Genomic DNA, 16,368 nt, shown 5'->3' with positions numbered 1-16,368 from the left:
TGGCTGCAATATAACAAAGAGTGAAAAATTGAAGGGGGTCTGAATACTTTCCGTACCCACTGTATATATATATTACTTTCTGTTTATGAAAGTGATGTGACATGTGGCCAAGTATGGTGACCCATACTCGGAATTAGTGCTCTGCATTTATCCCATACACACACCACACACCGTGAACACACACCCGGAGCAGTGGGCAGCCATTTTTTTGCTGCAGCGCCCGGACCTACAATCCCTGCCACGAGACTCGAACCCACAACCTTTGGGTTACGAGTCCGACTCTCTAACCATTAGAGAGATTGGAGATTGGTTTATTGCCATAATTAATATTGGTGATTGGTTTATTGCCATAATTACACATTTACACAAATTTGGGTTTTAAACTGTACTTTAATCTGTACATAGACATGTCCCAAACCTCATATAAAATTAATAGAAAATAAAAGGTCTCATATGATATTTAGTTTGACCTTCGAAGTTGGCAATCAACATTCTCAGAAGTTTAAGCACCTCCTTTCACTGACATTTTGTTTAAAAATACCTAACTTTTAAGAGCTTTAGGCCCCATTTTGTACCCTATTCATGGAAAATTACAGGTAATGTTTAAAACAAGTGGCAGGAAAGAGGAAAACACCACTGATTGAGACTGATGAGCATATTTACATGTTTAACAAACAAGCAAACAAACACAAAATAGCGCAGAAGAGCAGAACAGATGGCACTGAATTGCACTCTTCCTGTGTATAAAACAGTCTGCGGCATGATAATGGAGGGGACCAATTAGGCTGCAAGCAAGTCACTCTGTTTATGAAAATACAGCAGAATGGATCCAAAATCAAGAGCTGACCAGGGGGAAGGTGAAGAAAGATGTCACTCACCCGTACTGAGGGACAGTGCGGGTCCTGCAGTCTTTTCTGGCAGCATGTTCTTCATGTGATTAGCCTCCTCTGGGTGGTTGAAATGGAAAAAAGATTTACCCAGACAAAGAGTGCACCCTGAGGAGAACCACATCACACACACAGTCATTATAACATAGAAACATTGTGCTCATGTCCAAGGCACTGGTAAGGAAATGAAGCCGTAATAAATCATTACCTAAGACATACAAGCCCACAAGTATGATACACATTCACTAGTAGCATTAAAGTTATGACCAAATAAAGTTACGTAAAATGACAAAGAGCTTTGGTATTTTGAAGATAAAACCCTTTTTCTTGTGCACATCTTGAAATGAATTCAACTCAATAAGACAGAAAGAGAAAGGCAGCCTCTTGATTAAGTGAAAAAACAGATCCAGAAAGAGCTCAGATTTCAGATACAGTTTGAAGTTTCTTCTGAAGCAAAGTCCATTGAGTCTTTCGGAGGACTTAAATCCACAAGACTGATTTTCCCCTTAAGTCTGGGGCACATCCTCTCTCTCCCTTTCTGTTTCTTTTCTTTCCCCCTCTCTTCTGTTTTTTACAACTGATTTTACTTCCAGAAGTGAGCTTAAAGGAATAGTTTCACTCAGGCCATCCAAGATGTAGAGGAGTTTGTTTCTTCATTACCCCAAACAAATGCTCTCTCCTCAATACACCAAATGTATAATAATCTATTTGCAAAAGACATGCTGTAAGCACACAGGCTTTTACTGAAACTCACCGAACACTCAAACTCCCATCAGACACTCCTGAGCAGCTCGCTCCTGCAGTCTGCGGCTGCCTATGAGGAGTCTGCGCAGGAAGTGGGGGATCGTTTTACGCTTTCGGCAACACAATCCTTCACCGTGAGTTCACCATCGCCAGCCACCTGAGAAAGCTTTGGCTTTCCTCTAAACCAACAAGACCCGAGTTGATTGTCTCACCCAGACAGAAGCAGAGCACTGGGAATTTTCTCAATCTTGCTCCATTTGTTAACAATTGTGTGAACTGTGAATTCACATGGCAGTTGTTTCATTGTTATCGAAACAATGCTGTGGAATGAGGTGATGAGGTACGTCAGCTGAAATGTTATATGTGATTATTAAGCTCTCTCGAATGTGCCAAATTCTCGAGTCTGTTGCGACGTCTCTCTCACACTCTCTCCATCACCGGCTGACACCAACTCTCAAACATATGGAAACCCTCCCTTCCCTCTCGGCCTAACGCACATCATTTGATCAGCACAGCCTTGGACTGGAGGAGTGTACAATTACATACTATATATCTCCATAACGGTATCATGTGTAGTGTAATCACTGCTCTCTGAAGTTTAACAGCTTGCTTTAGTTTACGGTTTTGGGAAAGGACTGCGAGCGAGTTTTACTAAACTCTGGATTTCCAGCTCTGAGTCGGGCCTGTACAAACCACATTCATTCTGTCTAATGATTTGCAGCACTTGTCATACTTTCAGCACGAAGCCCTTGCCAAAGTGATAAAGCCTGTATAAACAGAACCAAAAGTGCCATGCTTAAAGATTTTGTTTTTTTTTAGCTATCTGCAGAACTCTATAAAAACTGCAAAAGTTCAATTCTCTGGCAAAAGCACCCCTTCCTTCCTCCAGCTGACCTTAGAAATTACAATTGTAACCATAGTTTACATCAAATGCTGTAGGCCTTGTTCCTATAGCTTAATAATTACAGTACCGCCACAGACATTGAGGAGGACATGTCCTCTGCAGTATTTATGATATTCGTCGGTATGATTTTTTTCATATATTTCATTACATCCTTGTGTAAAACCATAATAAAGTAATAGTAAGCCTTAAGAACCGTTTTTTGTGTCTTTGTTTTTAATGGGCAACACTAAATTATCAGTTTTCACTTCAGTAATTATGGTGTTTTGGTACAAACTGGTTACCATAGATTTTTGTAAAAGAATAAAATATGTTGTACATGAATAAAAAGTATAAATAAACACATAATAAGAAATCGATACATGGAATGAAAACGGAAAAAATTAAAGATTTACATGTATTCGTCGGTATGATTTTTTTCATATATTTCATTACATCCTTGTGTAAAACCATAATAAAGTAATAGTAAGCCTTAAGAACCGTTTTTTGTGTCTTTGTTTTTAATGGGCAACACTAAATTATCAGTTTTCACTTCAGTAATTATGGTGTTTTGGTACAAACTGGTTACCATAGATTTTTGTAAAAGAATAAAATATGTTGTACATTAATAAAAAGTATAAATAAACACATAATAAGAAATCGATACATGGAATGAAAACGGAAAAAAATTAAAGATTTACATGATTTATTCAATGAATATAAAACAAAAAAACATGGCCATAATTAAAAACAGAAATATAAAATATATAAATATCAATAAAAGACAATAAAATGCTTGATACTCATCAAGTAAATGAAAAGAAAGATTAATAAAACAACAAAAATAAATTAATAAATAATATTCACATATTTCTATATGTAAATTAATCATATAACATTAATAAATACAATATTCTGGAAAGGTTTTTGTGAAAATAAATACATTTTAATTTCTAACTCACCAAAATAACAATGTGGATTTACATGAAACAGAAAATCACATCTGAACATGTTAGGAGGAGAGCACTATGATTACTGCACTCACCAATAATCGCTTTAATATACCGGGATTAAGCGGGTTAAATATCAACGATCTGTTCGCGTGTGCCGCAGAACAAACAACCGCACGCGCTGCTGTTTAAACAGCACTGAATGGCGTCACGTCGTGTTTGTCAGTCTAAAGTTCTATACACATGCCTTTAAACTACTTTACTACAGAACAAAAATAAAAACAGCTCAAAAACCTCTCTACGTCAATCCCTGCCCGGCTAACTGAAGCACAAATTAATTTCCCAACAATAAAACTTCAAATGAAACTATGCAAACTACTCGTATCAACGCCGCTATTCACCAAGCTCCAAGTAACTTTTTTGAGCTCTGTTTGCAGCTGAAGAAATATAGACTAACCTTTATTTAGTGTCCCATTGATGAAGTCTCAGGAGGAGGAGGATGCGTGCTCGGTCCTCTCAGTTTAGCATGACAAAGAGGACAGCCGCGATGCTGAGTGCTTGTCTGCGGACACGCCTCCTCTCACCCGGGACGTGCTTCATTGGAACTCTGACTGACTTATGGCTGATCACAGAGTGACTCACAGACTTCAAAACAAATATTAATTGAGGTATTGTCATGGGAAACTTCACTTGCAGTTAACGTTTCTGACTCGCAGAGATTGTTTGACCTACACCCTACAAGTTAGAGCAGGCTGATTGAACACACATCCTCTATTTTAACTAAATTTTCGGTTTCCTTACTGTAATGTATGACACATTTCTTAAAGGTCTGGTAGCAATTACCATACCAACCCTTTCACTGTGAGCTATACATATTTGCTAGCCAACAAAAACAAAATCACTTGATTTTTTAGGATTCTCACTATTAGCTTTTTTATCTGAATGTGCCCTGTAATTTAGGTCATACAGATGGCTAAAACAAATTGAGCCATTAAAAAAATAAAATAATAATAATATTATATATATATATATATATATAAATATAAATTGCCTCATTTTGACTACTAATAATTGTTCATAGCTTGCCAATTAACTTTTAGCTTTTAGAATGATATTACATACTCTCAGATAATAACTAAAGCACTTTTAAGTTCTTTGGCAGAAGTAGTTTAAAAAAGTTCAAAGTTTGAAAAACTAACCCCCCCACACACTTTTGTCAAAAGGTGGCGCTATAGAGTGCCTGATCCATGCCCATTTCTGAGCTTTTGCCAAATCATCATCACGTGCTTTCAGATGGAGCAGAATTTACTACACGTAGCCGTAGTTCACTGACAAGTTACGCAAAAAAAATCTCAGACGATTTTATTGCGCGATTATGAAATCGAAGAAATCGTTCGCGATAATTGACTTTATTCTGATGAAGTTTGAAGAAAATCAAGTAAAAAACAAACCATGTGCTTTTTCATCTGAACTTGCCCTGTAATTTAGGTCATACAGATGGCTCAAAAAAAAATTACATATAGATAATATATAATTATATATAATACACACACAATATATATATATATATATATATATATAGTGTGTAACATATCACAGATTTATATATATAAATTGCCTCATTTTGACTACTAATAATTGCATAATTGCTTGTCTATTAACTTAGCTTTTAAAATGCTATTACATATTCTCTAAAGCACTATAATAACTAAAGCACTTTGAAGTTCTTTGGCAGAAGTAGTTTAAAAAAGTTCAAAGTAAAATTTCCCTGATTTGAACACTTTTCTATCACTTTACTGTATAGAGCGGATGTTCTCTGGCCAATCCGAAACAAGCTTTTGTGTGTTTCACTGGTTGCAAATCTTCTGCTTGACCTTGAATTAAGTCTATGACCTAGAGAGTGCACTGGCATATTTTCCATTGTAAATTTCCCTCAGTGTAATAGTGTTCAGCTAGGAGGAGGGTTGGGGGAAGAGAAGCAAAGATGTTCCCTCCCCCTGCCGCCCAGCGGGCACTCTGTTCTCCATCACTCTCAGAACTCCAGTTGCATCATGGGGAGGGGGCGCTGGAGTGCTGCCCGGCAACTCTGATTACTTCCAGACCTCGGCTACACATTTCAACACACTTAAACACAGACATTCCCATATCCATGCACTGATACGGCAGCATATGAAGGCATGCGAATATACACAATTATAAACATTAATTCCGAATACTCATGTAATTAAACTAGATACATAACGGATGCAGTTTTGTATCATTTTCTCACTTGTTAGCCAGGAAGACAGTGGTATAAAACACAAACAGATAGCACAACAGCAAGCCGAGGAGTAAACCAATAGGAATGCTTTTTCAAGCCTGATGCACTGCTGTTATTGTTAACTAAAACTAAAACTATTAAAATTGCTTTTGGTAATTGAAATAAAACTGAAATAAAATATATAAATATTAAAAGAAAAACTTTTTTTTTAAATTAGACACGTTACTGTACTGAAATAACACTGGCCTAATGGGGATGCGTGAAATAGCAAGTAATCTTGGGAATGTCTTTATCTAGCTAACTCTAATGTGTATAATATGCATGGGAATTGCAAAACTTCTGAGTCTCACCCTCTGTTTATGCCTGTCAACATCTTCAGACGTCTCTAAACACTGTAAATGTTTACCTGACTACTTCAGGACACAGTCCCAGAATCTTGCGCAGTAGAGTCAGACGAGGAGGATAAGAGATTGAGAGAGACGGAGGAGGAAGAGGAGGAGGAGTGTGTGACCAATCAATTATTAAACACTGAAACATTCTCTGGAAGTCTGGAGTCACCCAGAAATGTGTGATCTCATTTCACTCTGATCAGAAACACAGGAAGAAAACGAGAGGCAGCGATAGAGAGAATGAAAAAGAGTTTGTTTATAGACTCTGTTAAACATATGCTAAAAAATCAAAGCACAATGAGTGCGAGAGAGAGAGAGAAAGTGGGCGAGAGATGTTATTCCTGTGGTGTGTCAGGCCTGAGTGATATCGCTGTACAGGAAGTCATTCATTGCCGTCGTTTGTTTTGATTTCTCTCTGAGGCTGTAAGCAAGCACGGTTAGATCCACAGAACCTGCTGAGTGGCCAAATAAGACATGACCACATCAAATAGTTGACCTCCCTTTATAACTGTGACCTCTGGGGAGGTTTAGATATGAAAGACATGCAATAATAGCAAGTGGTTAGTTACTGTAACAGTACAGTAAGGGATTTATAACTGCAATTTTGGAGGGGAGGCTAAAAATACTGTGTATTACCATGAGTGAGCTTAGTTGGCTTGGTGACTGGAACTCCATCAAGATGGCACATATTTCCATTAGGGTGTAAAATAATAACTCCAGCACTGTTGGTGATGACACAGTGGTGCGGCTGGATCCCTGGACCATCAGCGGTGACATCCTGTGGCGACTCTGCATCCTCAAAACCAATCTGTGATAGTTCTGTGATATAAAGTAAAGGAACTCAGCAGAGTTTCTTCAAGTGAGCATAATTATATTAGTCGAATGAATGAACGAAATGAAAATGAAAAATAAAAATATAAAATACACAAATTATTGAATAAATTAATAAATAAAAATAATAAGTAAATACATACTGAAATATATATACAAATATATAAAATAAAGTAATAAAATAATAAATGACAAAAATATAATCATATAATATGAATATACAGATAAGTAAATAATAAAAATGACAAAAAATAAACAAAGAACTAAATAATGAATAATGACTTTAATAAGACATATATACAGTGGGTACGGAAAGTATTCAGACCCCCTTCTATATTAATATTCATATAATTTATATTATAAATAAATATATTTAATACATAAACATAATATATTTTTCTGAAATATATACATGCATGTGTGTGTATTTCTATATACATAATAAATATACACAGTACACACAAATATATTGTTAAAACAAACTTTATTTTTAATGTGATTAATCGTTTGACGGACGGACGGACAGACAGACACCAGTCAGTTAATGGATTCCTCGATTACAGACACAGTTCTGACCTGAGATCAGTTTTACCTACAATTTACATCATGTTGTGTTGACATGATGACAGATGTTAGTCAGTTTTAGCACAGAAACAAAGCTGCTCATAAAATTGCACTTTTGATTGGATTTTTCACAGAAACACTGAAACAAAATGCTGTTATGTTGTCATCGCATTACTGTACTCTTTTACAATACTGAATGTACCAGACCACTCTGGAAACCCCCATATTAAATAACTGGTATTAAACTCAGCGGGTGGCAAGAGGGTCCATATTCAAACTCAAGTTTATTTCAGCCATCACGGCCTCAGTTTAAGGGGCTACATTAATCCAATCTATTTCCTGTGCAGTGTGGAAACTTTAATGGTCTCAGCGCAGCAAGGTTCCCATGAGGCTAAAATATAACACTACCTATATGGCACAGTAAAACATTTCCATGCTTTTTGCATTAACAAGTAAAACAAGTCTTTTTATCACTAATATTCAGATATTTTTAAATATATATTCAAGACACACTCACCTTCAGTTAGAGGTATCAAAGTAATAAAGCCTCTACCAAGACTGATCAAGTAGGGTGTGGCTGACCACACCTGTAGGCCACGCCCACTCTCAGTTAAATCCAACAGGGTTTCCTGAGGATAAGAGCAGGGGTTTCAAGCACTGTTTAAAGAGACAGTTCACCCTAAAATGAATAAAATAAAATGTCATTTACTCAATCTCATGTCATTATAAACCTGATATACCTTATACCTTATATACTTGTACAAAGCTCTAAGCTTTCAACTAAGATAAGTTTTTAAAAAACTAGATTTACTCATCTAACTCAGGTACTGCTGCAGTAAAATATATCATAACCGTTCTGAGTCATGGTGAAGTGATTAAGTTTCATAGTTGCTGGAGTAGGTTTTTATAGGCCATTTAATGCAGCCTGAGAAAAAGACCCTTTACACTCTCACTGTTTTGGAAAATGGGTTTAGCTGATCTCCCATTGACATTAATTCACTGATGCATACATATACACATAATCAGAGACAAAATAGCAGTTTTAGAGAAAGGGAGGTTGTCTCCGTTTATGAGAGAAGGAGGACATGAAAAGATTGTGGGGGAATGTTTTCATAAGATCTTCTGGGACCAAGTCAAAGAAAGGGACAGACAGAGGGAGAAGGAAGAAAAGAGGCCAGGCCGAGAGGGTTTACTATAAATTGTCATGACGGAAAAACAAATAAATAACAGAGAAAGTACCATGGTTAAAACATTGAGGAGGCACAGGACTAGCAGCCAAAATGAACAAACACAGAAACCCCTAAAATCAAGCCAACCATTCCACCAGTCTGATTACTTAAAGGGATAGTTCATCCAAAAATGAAACATCTGTCATTATTTATGTACCCTCATGACATTCCAAACCTGTATGACTTACTTTCTTCTGTGAAACACAAAAGGTGTGTTTGTGTCCTGCAAAAGCACCAATCATGATAATATATGTAATATAAAAATTGTCCATATGACTTGCAATATACAAGTCTATACTTGCACTACATACAGTAAGTCTAATGAAGTCAGACAATAGGTAGTTTGGCACAACATAAAAAAACATGCATTTAAAAATAAATAATGTAAATAATGTTTTAAATAATGCTGTCATTTTCATTTTGGGGTAACTATTCCTTTAAAACATTGTTATTTAAGTATTATTTATTTTTTTATATTATATTTATACACTATTATAGTATTACTAATATTTAGAATTTGCTTTTATTATTATATTTTCATTTTAATTCATTTTAATTTCAGTTTTAGTATTTTGAAAGTGATTTTGCCATTTTTATTAGTCTTTTTTATATTTGATTGTGTTCATTTATATTTATTTCAGTTTCAGTTTTAGTAATTTTACTATTTCAGCTTATTTTAGCTTCATTTTTAATTTAATTTTCTAATTAGGTTTTTTAAGTTTAAGTTTTCTAGATGACAACTTTAAAAACATGCTTTAAAATAGACTTCGAAAAATTATGAGTAGGTAGAGAATATTTCCATGAAAACCAAGAGCTGGCTGTAAAACATATTCTATTTCTCGCTTTTATATAAAATTATAGAAATCAATCTTTTACACCAGTGATGCTTTGTGTGCCAGAATATGGTTTATGGGCCACAGACTAAAAGACTAACAAAGCTGATGTTAAATGATCTAGAATCCCCCAAATGCAATGTTTATCTAGGTCTTCTTATAACTCTATATTACAAAAAGCAGCACAGCAGTTCTGCTCTGGGATATTTCATGAAGCAAGGCTGTTCCCCTTTTTCTCCAGCTGGCTGGTTTTTGGGTGTTTCCTTGTGCTCCTTTGGGAGGAAGTGAGGATCAGAAACAGCTGAGAGCACTTGACTCCCTCTCGTCTCTCAGTTTCTGTAAGTGAGGTCACTGGGCTAGTCCATTTCTCCCCAATAATAAAGAAGAAACTCAAAGTTGATCTTGAAGACTTGCATCACGTTAATAAGCTAAAACAGGGGTGATATGTTGTAGCAAAAAGCATAGCAGATCCATTAGCCGTGTCCATGGTGCATGTGACCATGAATAAACCCTCTCTAAAGTCACGGCTTTTCTGGATGAGCAGTGAAACAACACCGATTGCGAACAAAGAAACTTTTGGCATGACTTGCTGCATTATATTGAGATAATCTCTAAATCTTTTTACAAAGTTGTTTTCCTCGTGTCTAGATGTAAGAGCTACAGTCACTTCAAGTTGTGCAAGACATCATATTTTAATAACTTCTGCTGACAGCAATTTTGATATTAGGTCAGTTGGTACCAAGGGATTCAATCGAGAACAGTAAGTCCACACTTTAATGACAGCAAATATCAAATGCATATATAAGGTTTCAACCCAGCTAAAAAAATCTATGTTCTAAGAATGTTTTGCCAAAATTAGAAATAAATAAATAAATAAATAAACATACAAATAATATTTTAAGATAATGTTTTCAGGATATTATTAACTTCTTATCTGTGTTGAATCTGTATTGTCATTTGGAATACAGGTTGGTCTTTTAAAGAAGACAATCAGAAGATTATTCCTGAAGTCAAAGAATTTAAAAAAATTAAAGTGTAAAACATTTTTAGAATTTTAAGCCTACTGTAAAAATGAACTGTACAAGTTTACAATTTTTAATAAAAAAATAAATATTTTACCAAATATTTTGGAATCTAAAATTATTATAAAATCAAAGCCATATGTCTAACTAAGTTATGTTCTGAATTTGAAGTTGATATCTCAAACATTGAGGCGGACGCTATACCAGAAATCGCCACCAGGTGACACCCAAACTCCATAGAATATTTTATGCATGTTCCTGTCACAATATTACTACTATTACAAAATATGGAACCTTGAGACTCGATCCTTTCCAACTATATATGTTTTGTCAAGATTAGAAATAATTTTTATTATAATATATTGCAGTAAATGTTGACTACTGGACTGGTTTAAAGTAACATTTCCATGGTAAGGCCATGTCCGATTTCAAAATGGATTTCACAGGAGGAATTTTGAGTGTTTAAGCTTTCGAATGATATTTAATTTATGGATGATTGATTACTAAAATACGCAGAAAAGGGATAAAGGCAATAAAAAAAGAGCGCCAGTTAACAGAGCTGACAGCTGGGTTAAAGTCCAGATTAGTTTGAGCAAACATATTAAGAAATTAAGACATTTTGTTCACAACTTTGAGAGAACTTTGCCAAAATGCCAAAGTTCTGAGAATGTTCCCTGTAGGCTGGGAAATCTCTAGAACAATGATTGCTAGATTATTTTAAGTGCAAGTTCAACCAATTTAGACGTGTACTTGACCATGTTGTCACGGCTCACTATCTCATTCTGTTGTGATTCACATTCATTGGAGCTGACTTACAGACAATGCAAACAACTCAGATGATTATCCAATGCCATAAGCTATTTGAGGAGTTATTTAAAAATGAGAAAGAGTCTGTTAATGATAATAACCTGATTATAATCTTACCTCAGTGGAGATGCTAATTTCAGACCGGAGGGATCAGTAGTTCAGATCACATAGCCTACAGAATAAAGTCCTGTATATTTAAAGTCCACTCAAACTTTTATCATCTCTGGTATCTTATTGAATTAACTATGATGCAGTTACATAGTTTACAGTACATTTGACACACAGCTGAATAAGCTGGAAAGAGACATTTCTGTGCTTTAATTGTTAAATGTCCACGAGGGACGGCCATGTCGCGTTGTAAACAGGACAAAAGGATCAGCCCCTTCCCAAAAAATTCCTAAGAGATTTAAAACAGTCTGACGTTATGACTAAAACGTCGTTGCACAATTTGTAGGCTACATTATTAAACTACGACAGTAGCTAGATAGTTTATGGTCGTGAGTAGGCTAATATATCGCATTTTAATACATTTAAACCATAGTCTTCTTTTATTAAATATTATGCAAGCAATTGACCTATTTTTTTCTGACAGAAAAGAATCACACTTTTAACCGAGAGATAAGCAAGGATACGCTAGAAGCAAACAGAAATATTGCCCCCTGCTGGTTATAGATCTGCGGATTTCACATTCAAACACTGTTTATTTATGTATTTCACACAAGTCATGTAGCATCACATTGCAACAGAGGTTCACAAAAACGAATTAAAAATGAAAATGGTTAATTGTACACGCTTTATCTAATTGAAGAGTTCTGTGAGGATTAAGTACAAGATATAGGCTATATAACTATATAATGCACAAGACATATAATAATAGAAACATTTTTGCATTAAAATTATTTTATTAAGTGAGCTTGAAGTCTTGAGAGTTAAAGTGTATAGCTGCATATTTCTCAAATTAGTTTAACATTATTATTTAATCTAACATATATCATTTACTTCAAGAATGAGCTCTTAAATCTAGTTATTAACTAGTCAGCACCATTTTAATTTATCAAATTAATCTCAATCACCTGAAGCCATTAATCTGTGAGAGCTCAGGTGTGGAAGATTCATATTTGTTATGGAATCTCTTAATCACTGTAATTTCCATCTCTACTCCATTTGCTGAGTGTGATTCAGATTCAAGTTCATTTCTCTCATTATCTTTATCATCAGATGCCTCTGTATTCATCTCAGATGTGAACAGAGTTATGATAGCGCCGGTTGGTGTTTGTGGCCTGGATTCATGTCTTTCCTCTGGTGTGTCAGGCGTAGAGGAATCAGTAATAATCATGCATGTCTTTATCATGCTGTTCTCTGTCGGTGTGTGTGGCAGGACGTCGTTCTTAAAGCCGTCAGGATATTGTTTGAGTGGTTTGGATGATTCATAAAGTGTTGTGTTGGACGGCACTCTGTGAATGTCTGTCGCTACTGATTCTAAACCGTTGCGTCTGGGTTCATCTTGTCCTTGTCTCTCAAATACTGGGATTTCTGCTAAAATGAAGTATTAGAATTAGAGAGTGTTACATTTGCATTAGTTTGAATGCATGAATGAGGATAATTATTTACCGGATTTGTTGCTACATCTGATTCGTTCGTTGATGTCTGAATGGCCGTGTCCACCTGCAAGAGACAATGTGCCTGTAATAAAAGCTAAAGTAAAACTGCTTTTGATAATATCTTAAACTGTGCAATATTACACAAAATGTTTTGTTTTATTTAATACATTATCATATTATATATGTAAATATTACATATACATAAATATTGTGTAAAATTGGTGAAATAAAAATGCTATTAAAATATCTAAAATTTCATAAATTATCATTATATCTTATATTATTATCATTCTATATTATGTTTCTATATTATTATCATTATATGATATAATTATCATAATATCATCATCATATTATATATTTATTTTATGTAACATATTATATGTATATATTAATATGTATATGTGTTAACATATTAATATATTAATATAAAATGCTATTATTTAAAATATATATAATAAGGTAAAAACTGAAAATAAATTGCTTTTAATAATATTATATTGTGTAATTTTACACAAAATATATTAGAATGTTTTATATATTATAATATGCTAAATATTACATATAGGTATATATTGTGTGAAAACATTAATTGTGTAACAATAATATATAAAATTTTCAATAATATATTGTTGTAATATGTAATACATACAGCTATCAAAATGTTTATTTTAAAATGTTATTACAAAAGCTAAATGAAAATTGCTTTTAATAATATATTGTGTAATAATTTACACAAAATATCTTATTTCCTACAATATATTATAATAGTACATATGATAAATATTACATATGTATATTTTGGAAAAAAAGAGTAACATGTAAAGTATATATATTTTTGTTATCAATAATATATTACTTAAATACATATATAAAAATATTACACAAAATACATTAGAACATTTTATGATATATTCCTATAATATCATATATGATAATATATAAACAATGCATAATAAGATATATATTATTTATATTTTTTTTATATTTATTTTATAATAATATATATTATAAAAATATATATTATTTAAAAATATATATTTTTATATTATAAAAAAAGTACCTCTCAATCTAAAACATCGCGACAGGGCTACAGAGACAGTGATCAGAAATATGAAGACAGATGCAGCAGTTCCCCACCATGACCTTCTGCAGTCATACTCATCATCATCTGGGAAAAAATATATAGTATTATGAATGAACATTCATAACGACTGTGCCAATCGTTCAAAGACACAAAGTAATTGTTTTTTTTGACATGAAGTAAATCTCACCAGTCACACGAACTGTAATATTGACATGAGTTTGGACTTGATGTCTCATCTGGAAGCCGTAGAATGTGCAAATGTAGGCACCACTGTGTCCCAAGCTGTCTGGATTCAGCAGATGAAGGGAACCGTTGCCTAAATGAGCCTGATCTATGTCAAGTTCAGCTTTACCTTCCCACAGGTTCGCGATCCGATGGGTCCGGCTATCGTAAGTGAAGATGACGATGGATTCTGTGGTTCTGATGAAGGTCCAGGTGAGGGTAAAATTGTGGCGAGGCTGTGGCACCATGCAGGGAACCAAGAGTCCAGAGCCCTCCTCACCGAATAACTCATCTGAAAGATTCAAATTATTCAAAAAGCTGTTTGAACTTTGTAACAAACACTTTCTTGACCATCTGTGCTTCAGTAAGCAGTTACCTTGGTGATGCAGCGATGCGGTCCACACCTGCATTTCATCCATGGACACAACAGAGCAGAAGTAAGTATGATCTGAGGTGTTTCCTATCATGCTGACACTGCTCTCGATGGTGAACAGGCCCTTGGAGTCCAAGGTTTTACGAGTGAAGTTCTGGAGGCTTCTGGAGTCAGTAGGGGGATCAGTGGCCCACGTGACCTCAGGAGCCGGATAGATGTTCTGGGACAGACAGATCACCCGTTCCTCAAACATCTCAATCTTCACAAACTGGATCAGAGCTAAGCGTGACAGAAAACGCACCACATAAAATTATCAAAACGTAAGATTATCTAATTGATCTAAACATAAGTTTGATTGTATCCTTATTTTGGAGTGATACAATTAAAATTAATTGATCAGCCTAGTTATTATGTGAACTTGATCTATACAAACTTATACAATCTATACATAGATATCTATAATGATTAGAAATTGCTATGTAAATGACAATAAACCTTTAAATTTAATCCACATTATCTTATCTACATGTATTTTAATGAAATATTACACAAAGTTTTCAAAAAACTCTTCATAGCCAAAATAAATCTAACGGCCTATAGAAAATAACTGGTATAAATGGGCTTCCACAAATATAAAGTTATCTATATATTTTCATATATAACGTTTAATTTTTACAGTATAAAAATATTATTTGTTTACACTTTTTTGCTCTTAAAGCAATAAACAAACCTGGAGAAAAAAATGTGTAAGGCAGCTATGTATTTTTGCATATGACGTCTAATTTTTACAGTATAAAAATATTTTAAAATATGTGTAAAACAGAAAAAACGTTTATATTAAATAAATACTGTGTTTTGTGTCTTATCAGTGAATAAAATAAAATACTTTGTGATTAATCCCTTTTTTTGGTAACCAAAACATATTTTAAAATATTTATCTATGCTTTGTTATTGTTAACACTCTTTAGCGCTTAAAACCAAATAATCAAACCTGAATAAAAATGTATAAGGCAGCTATGTATTTTCATGTACAAGGTCTAATTTTTACAGTATAAAAATATGTGCAAAATATTTATTTATAGTTAACACTTTTTTTGCAATTAAAACCAATAAACAAAACTGGAGAAAGAATGTGAAAAAAAAAAAAGATTTTAAATTTAAAAAAATACACAGTAAGAAATTACTTTCTATTAAATTAATACTTTTTTTACTGTCTTATCTCTCAATACTGTTTAATACGGTCTTATCTATCAATAGAATAAAATACTTTGTGATTAATCTCATTTGTTAGTTATTTCCGACTAGGGTTTATAACCCAGACGAAACAGTATCTATTAGACTCAACATTTATTTATTATTATTATCAACAGTGTTATTCATTTTCCTTTTCCATAGAACCCCTATCGCCCTCTTGTGGCCGCCATAAGAGTTAACCACGCCTACCTAAAACGGCTCGTTCTAACACGCCCCCACGTCTACCTCACTATGTGGGAAGATTTGCATAACGCCGACCAAATGTTCACACAAAGAAAGAAGGCTTAACTTTTATTCTTGCTGTTGTATTGTTGTTGCCGCCATGTCCTGAAGACGCTGTGTTTCGTTGTGAAAGCGAAACTACTTTGTTTGGCCTTCCAAAAGAGGACGATATCCGCTTCATCATGCCTGGAGCTGATCTGTGCTGGTCGCTGA

The 16,368-nt window shown here is 34.1% G+C and overlaps 2 protein-coding genes across 7 annotated transcripts in view; both read right to left on the bottom strand.

Moving 5' to 3' along the window:
- Positions 1-6,856, bottom strand: part of LOC107686179 (pleckstrin homology-like domain family B member 2) — a 28,713-nt gene extending 21,857 nt beyond the window's left edge. For 4 of the 5 annotated variants that reach the window (XM_016483082.1, XM_016483085.1, XM_016483081.1 and 1 more), the window contains exons 1-2: positions 6,747-6,856; positions 879-995 (exon numbers count right to left, since the gene is read on the bottom strand). In XM_016483082.1, coding sequence (XP_016338568.1) covers positions 879-995; positions 6,747-6,798 — 169 coding nt within the window. In that variant the 5' untranslated portion in view covers positions 6,799-6,856. Of the gene's footprint in view, positions 1-878; positions 996-3,918; positions 3,988-6,746 lie in introns of those variants that run through there. The other variant, XM_016483084.1, reaches the window with a different exon arrangement.
- A 5,336-nt stretch (positions 6,857-12,192) lies between these two features.
- The window catches only part of LOC107686224 (uncharacterized), a 6,005-nt gene continuing 1,829 nt past the window's right edge, over positions 12,193-16,368 (bottom strand). The window contains exons 3-7 of one of the 2 annotated variants that reach the window (XM_016483136.1): positions 14,683-14,958; positions 14,272-14,598; positions 14,061-14,168; positions 13,008-13,061; positions 12,193-12,932 (exon numbers count right to left, since the gene is read on the bottom strand). In XM_016483136.1, the coding sequence (XP_016338622.1) occupies positions 12,466-12,932; positions 13,008-13,061; positions 14,061-14,168; positions 14,272-14,598; positions 14,683-14,958 (1,232 nt within the window). In that variant the 3' untranslated portion in view covers positions 12,193-12,465. The remainder of the gene's footprint in view (positions 12,933-13,007; positions 13,062-14,060; positions 14,169-14,271; positions 14,599-14,682; positions 14,959-16,368) is intronic. The other variant, XM_016483137.1, reaches the window with a different exon arrangement.

This window comes from Sinocyclocheilus anshuiensis, unplaced genomic scaffold, assembly GCF_001515605.1.
Source record: "Sinocyclocheilus anshuiensis isolate Anshui unplaced genomic scaffold, SAMN03320099.WGS_v1.1 scaffold437, whole genome shotgun sequence".
In the NCBI taxonomy this organism is placed as follows: domain Eukaryota; kingdom Metazoa; phylum Chordata; class Actinopteri; order Cypriniformes; family Cyprinidae; genus Sinocyclocheilus; species Sinocyclocheilus anshuiensis.
This window is presented reverse-complemented; position numbering and strand designations above follow the sequence as displayed.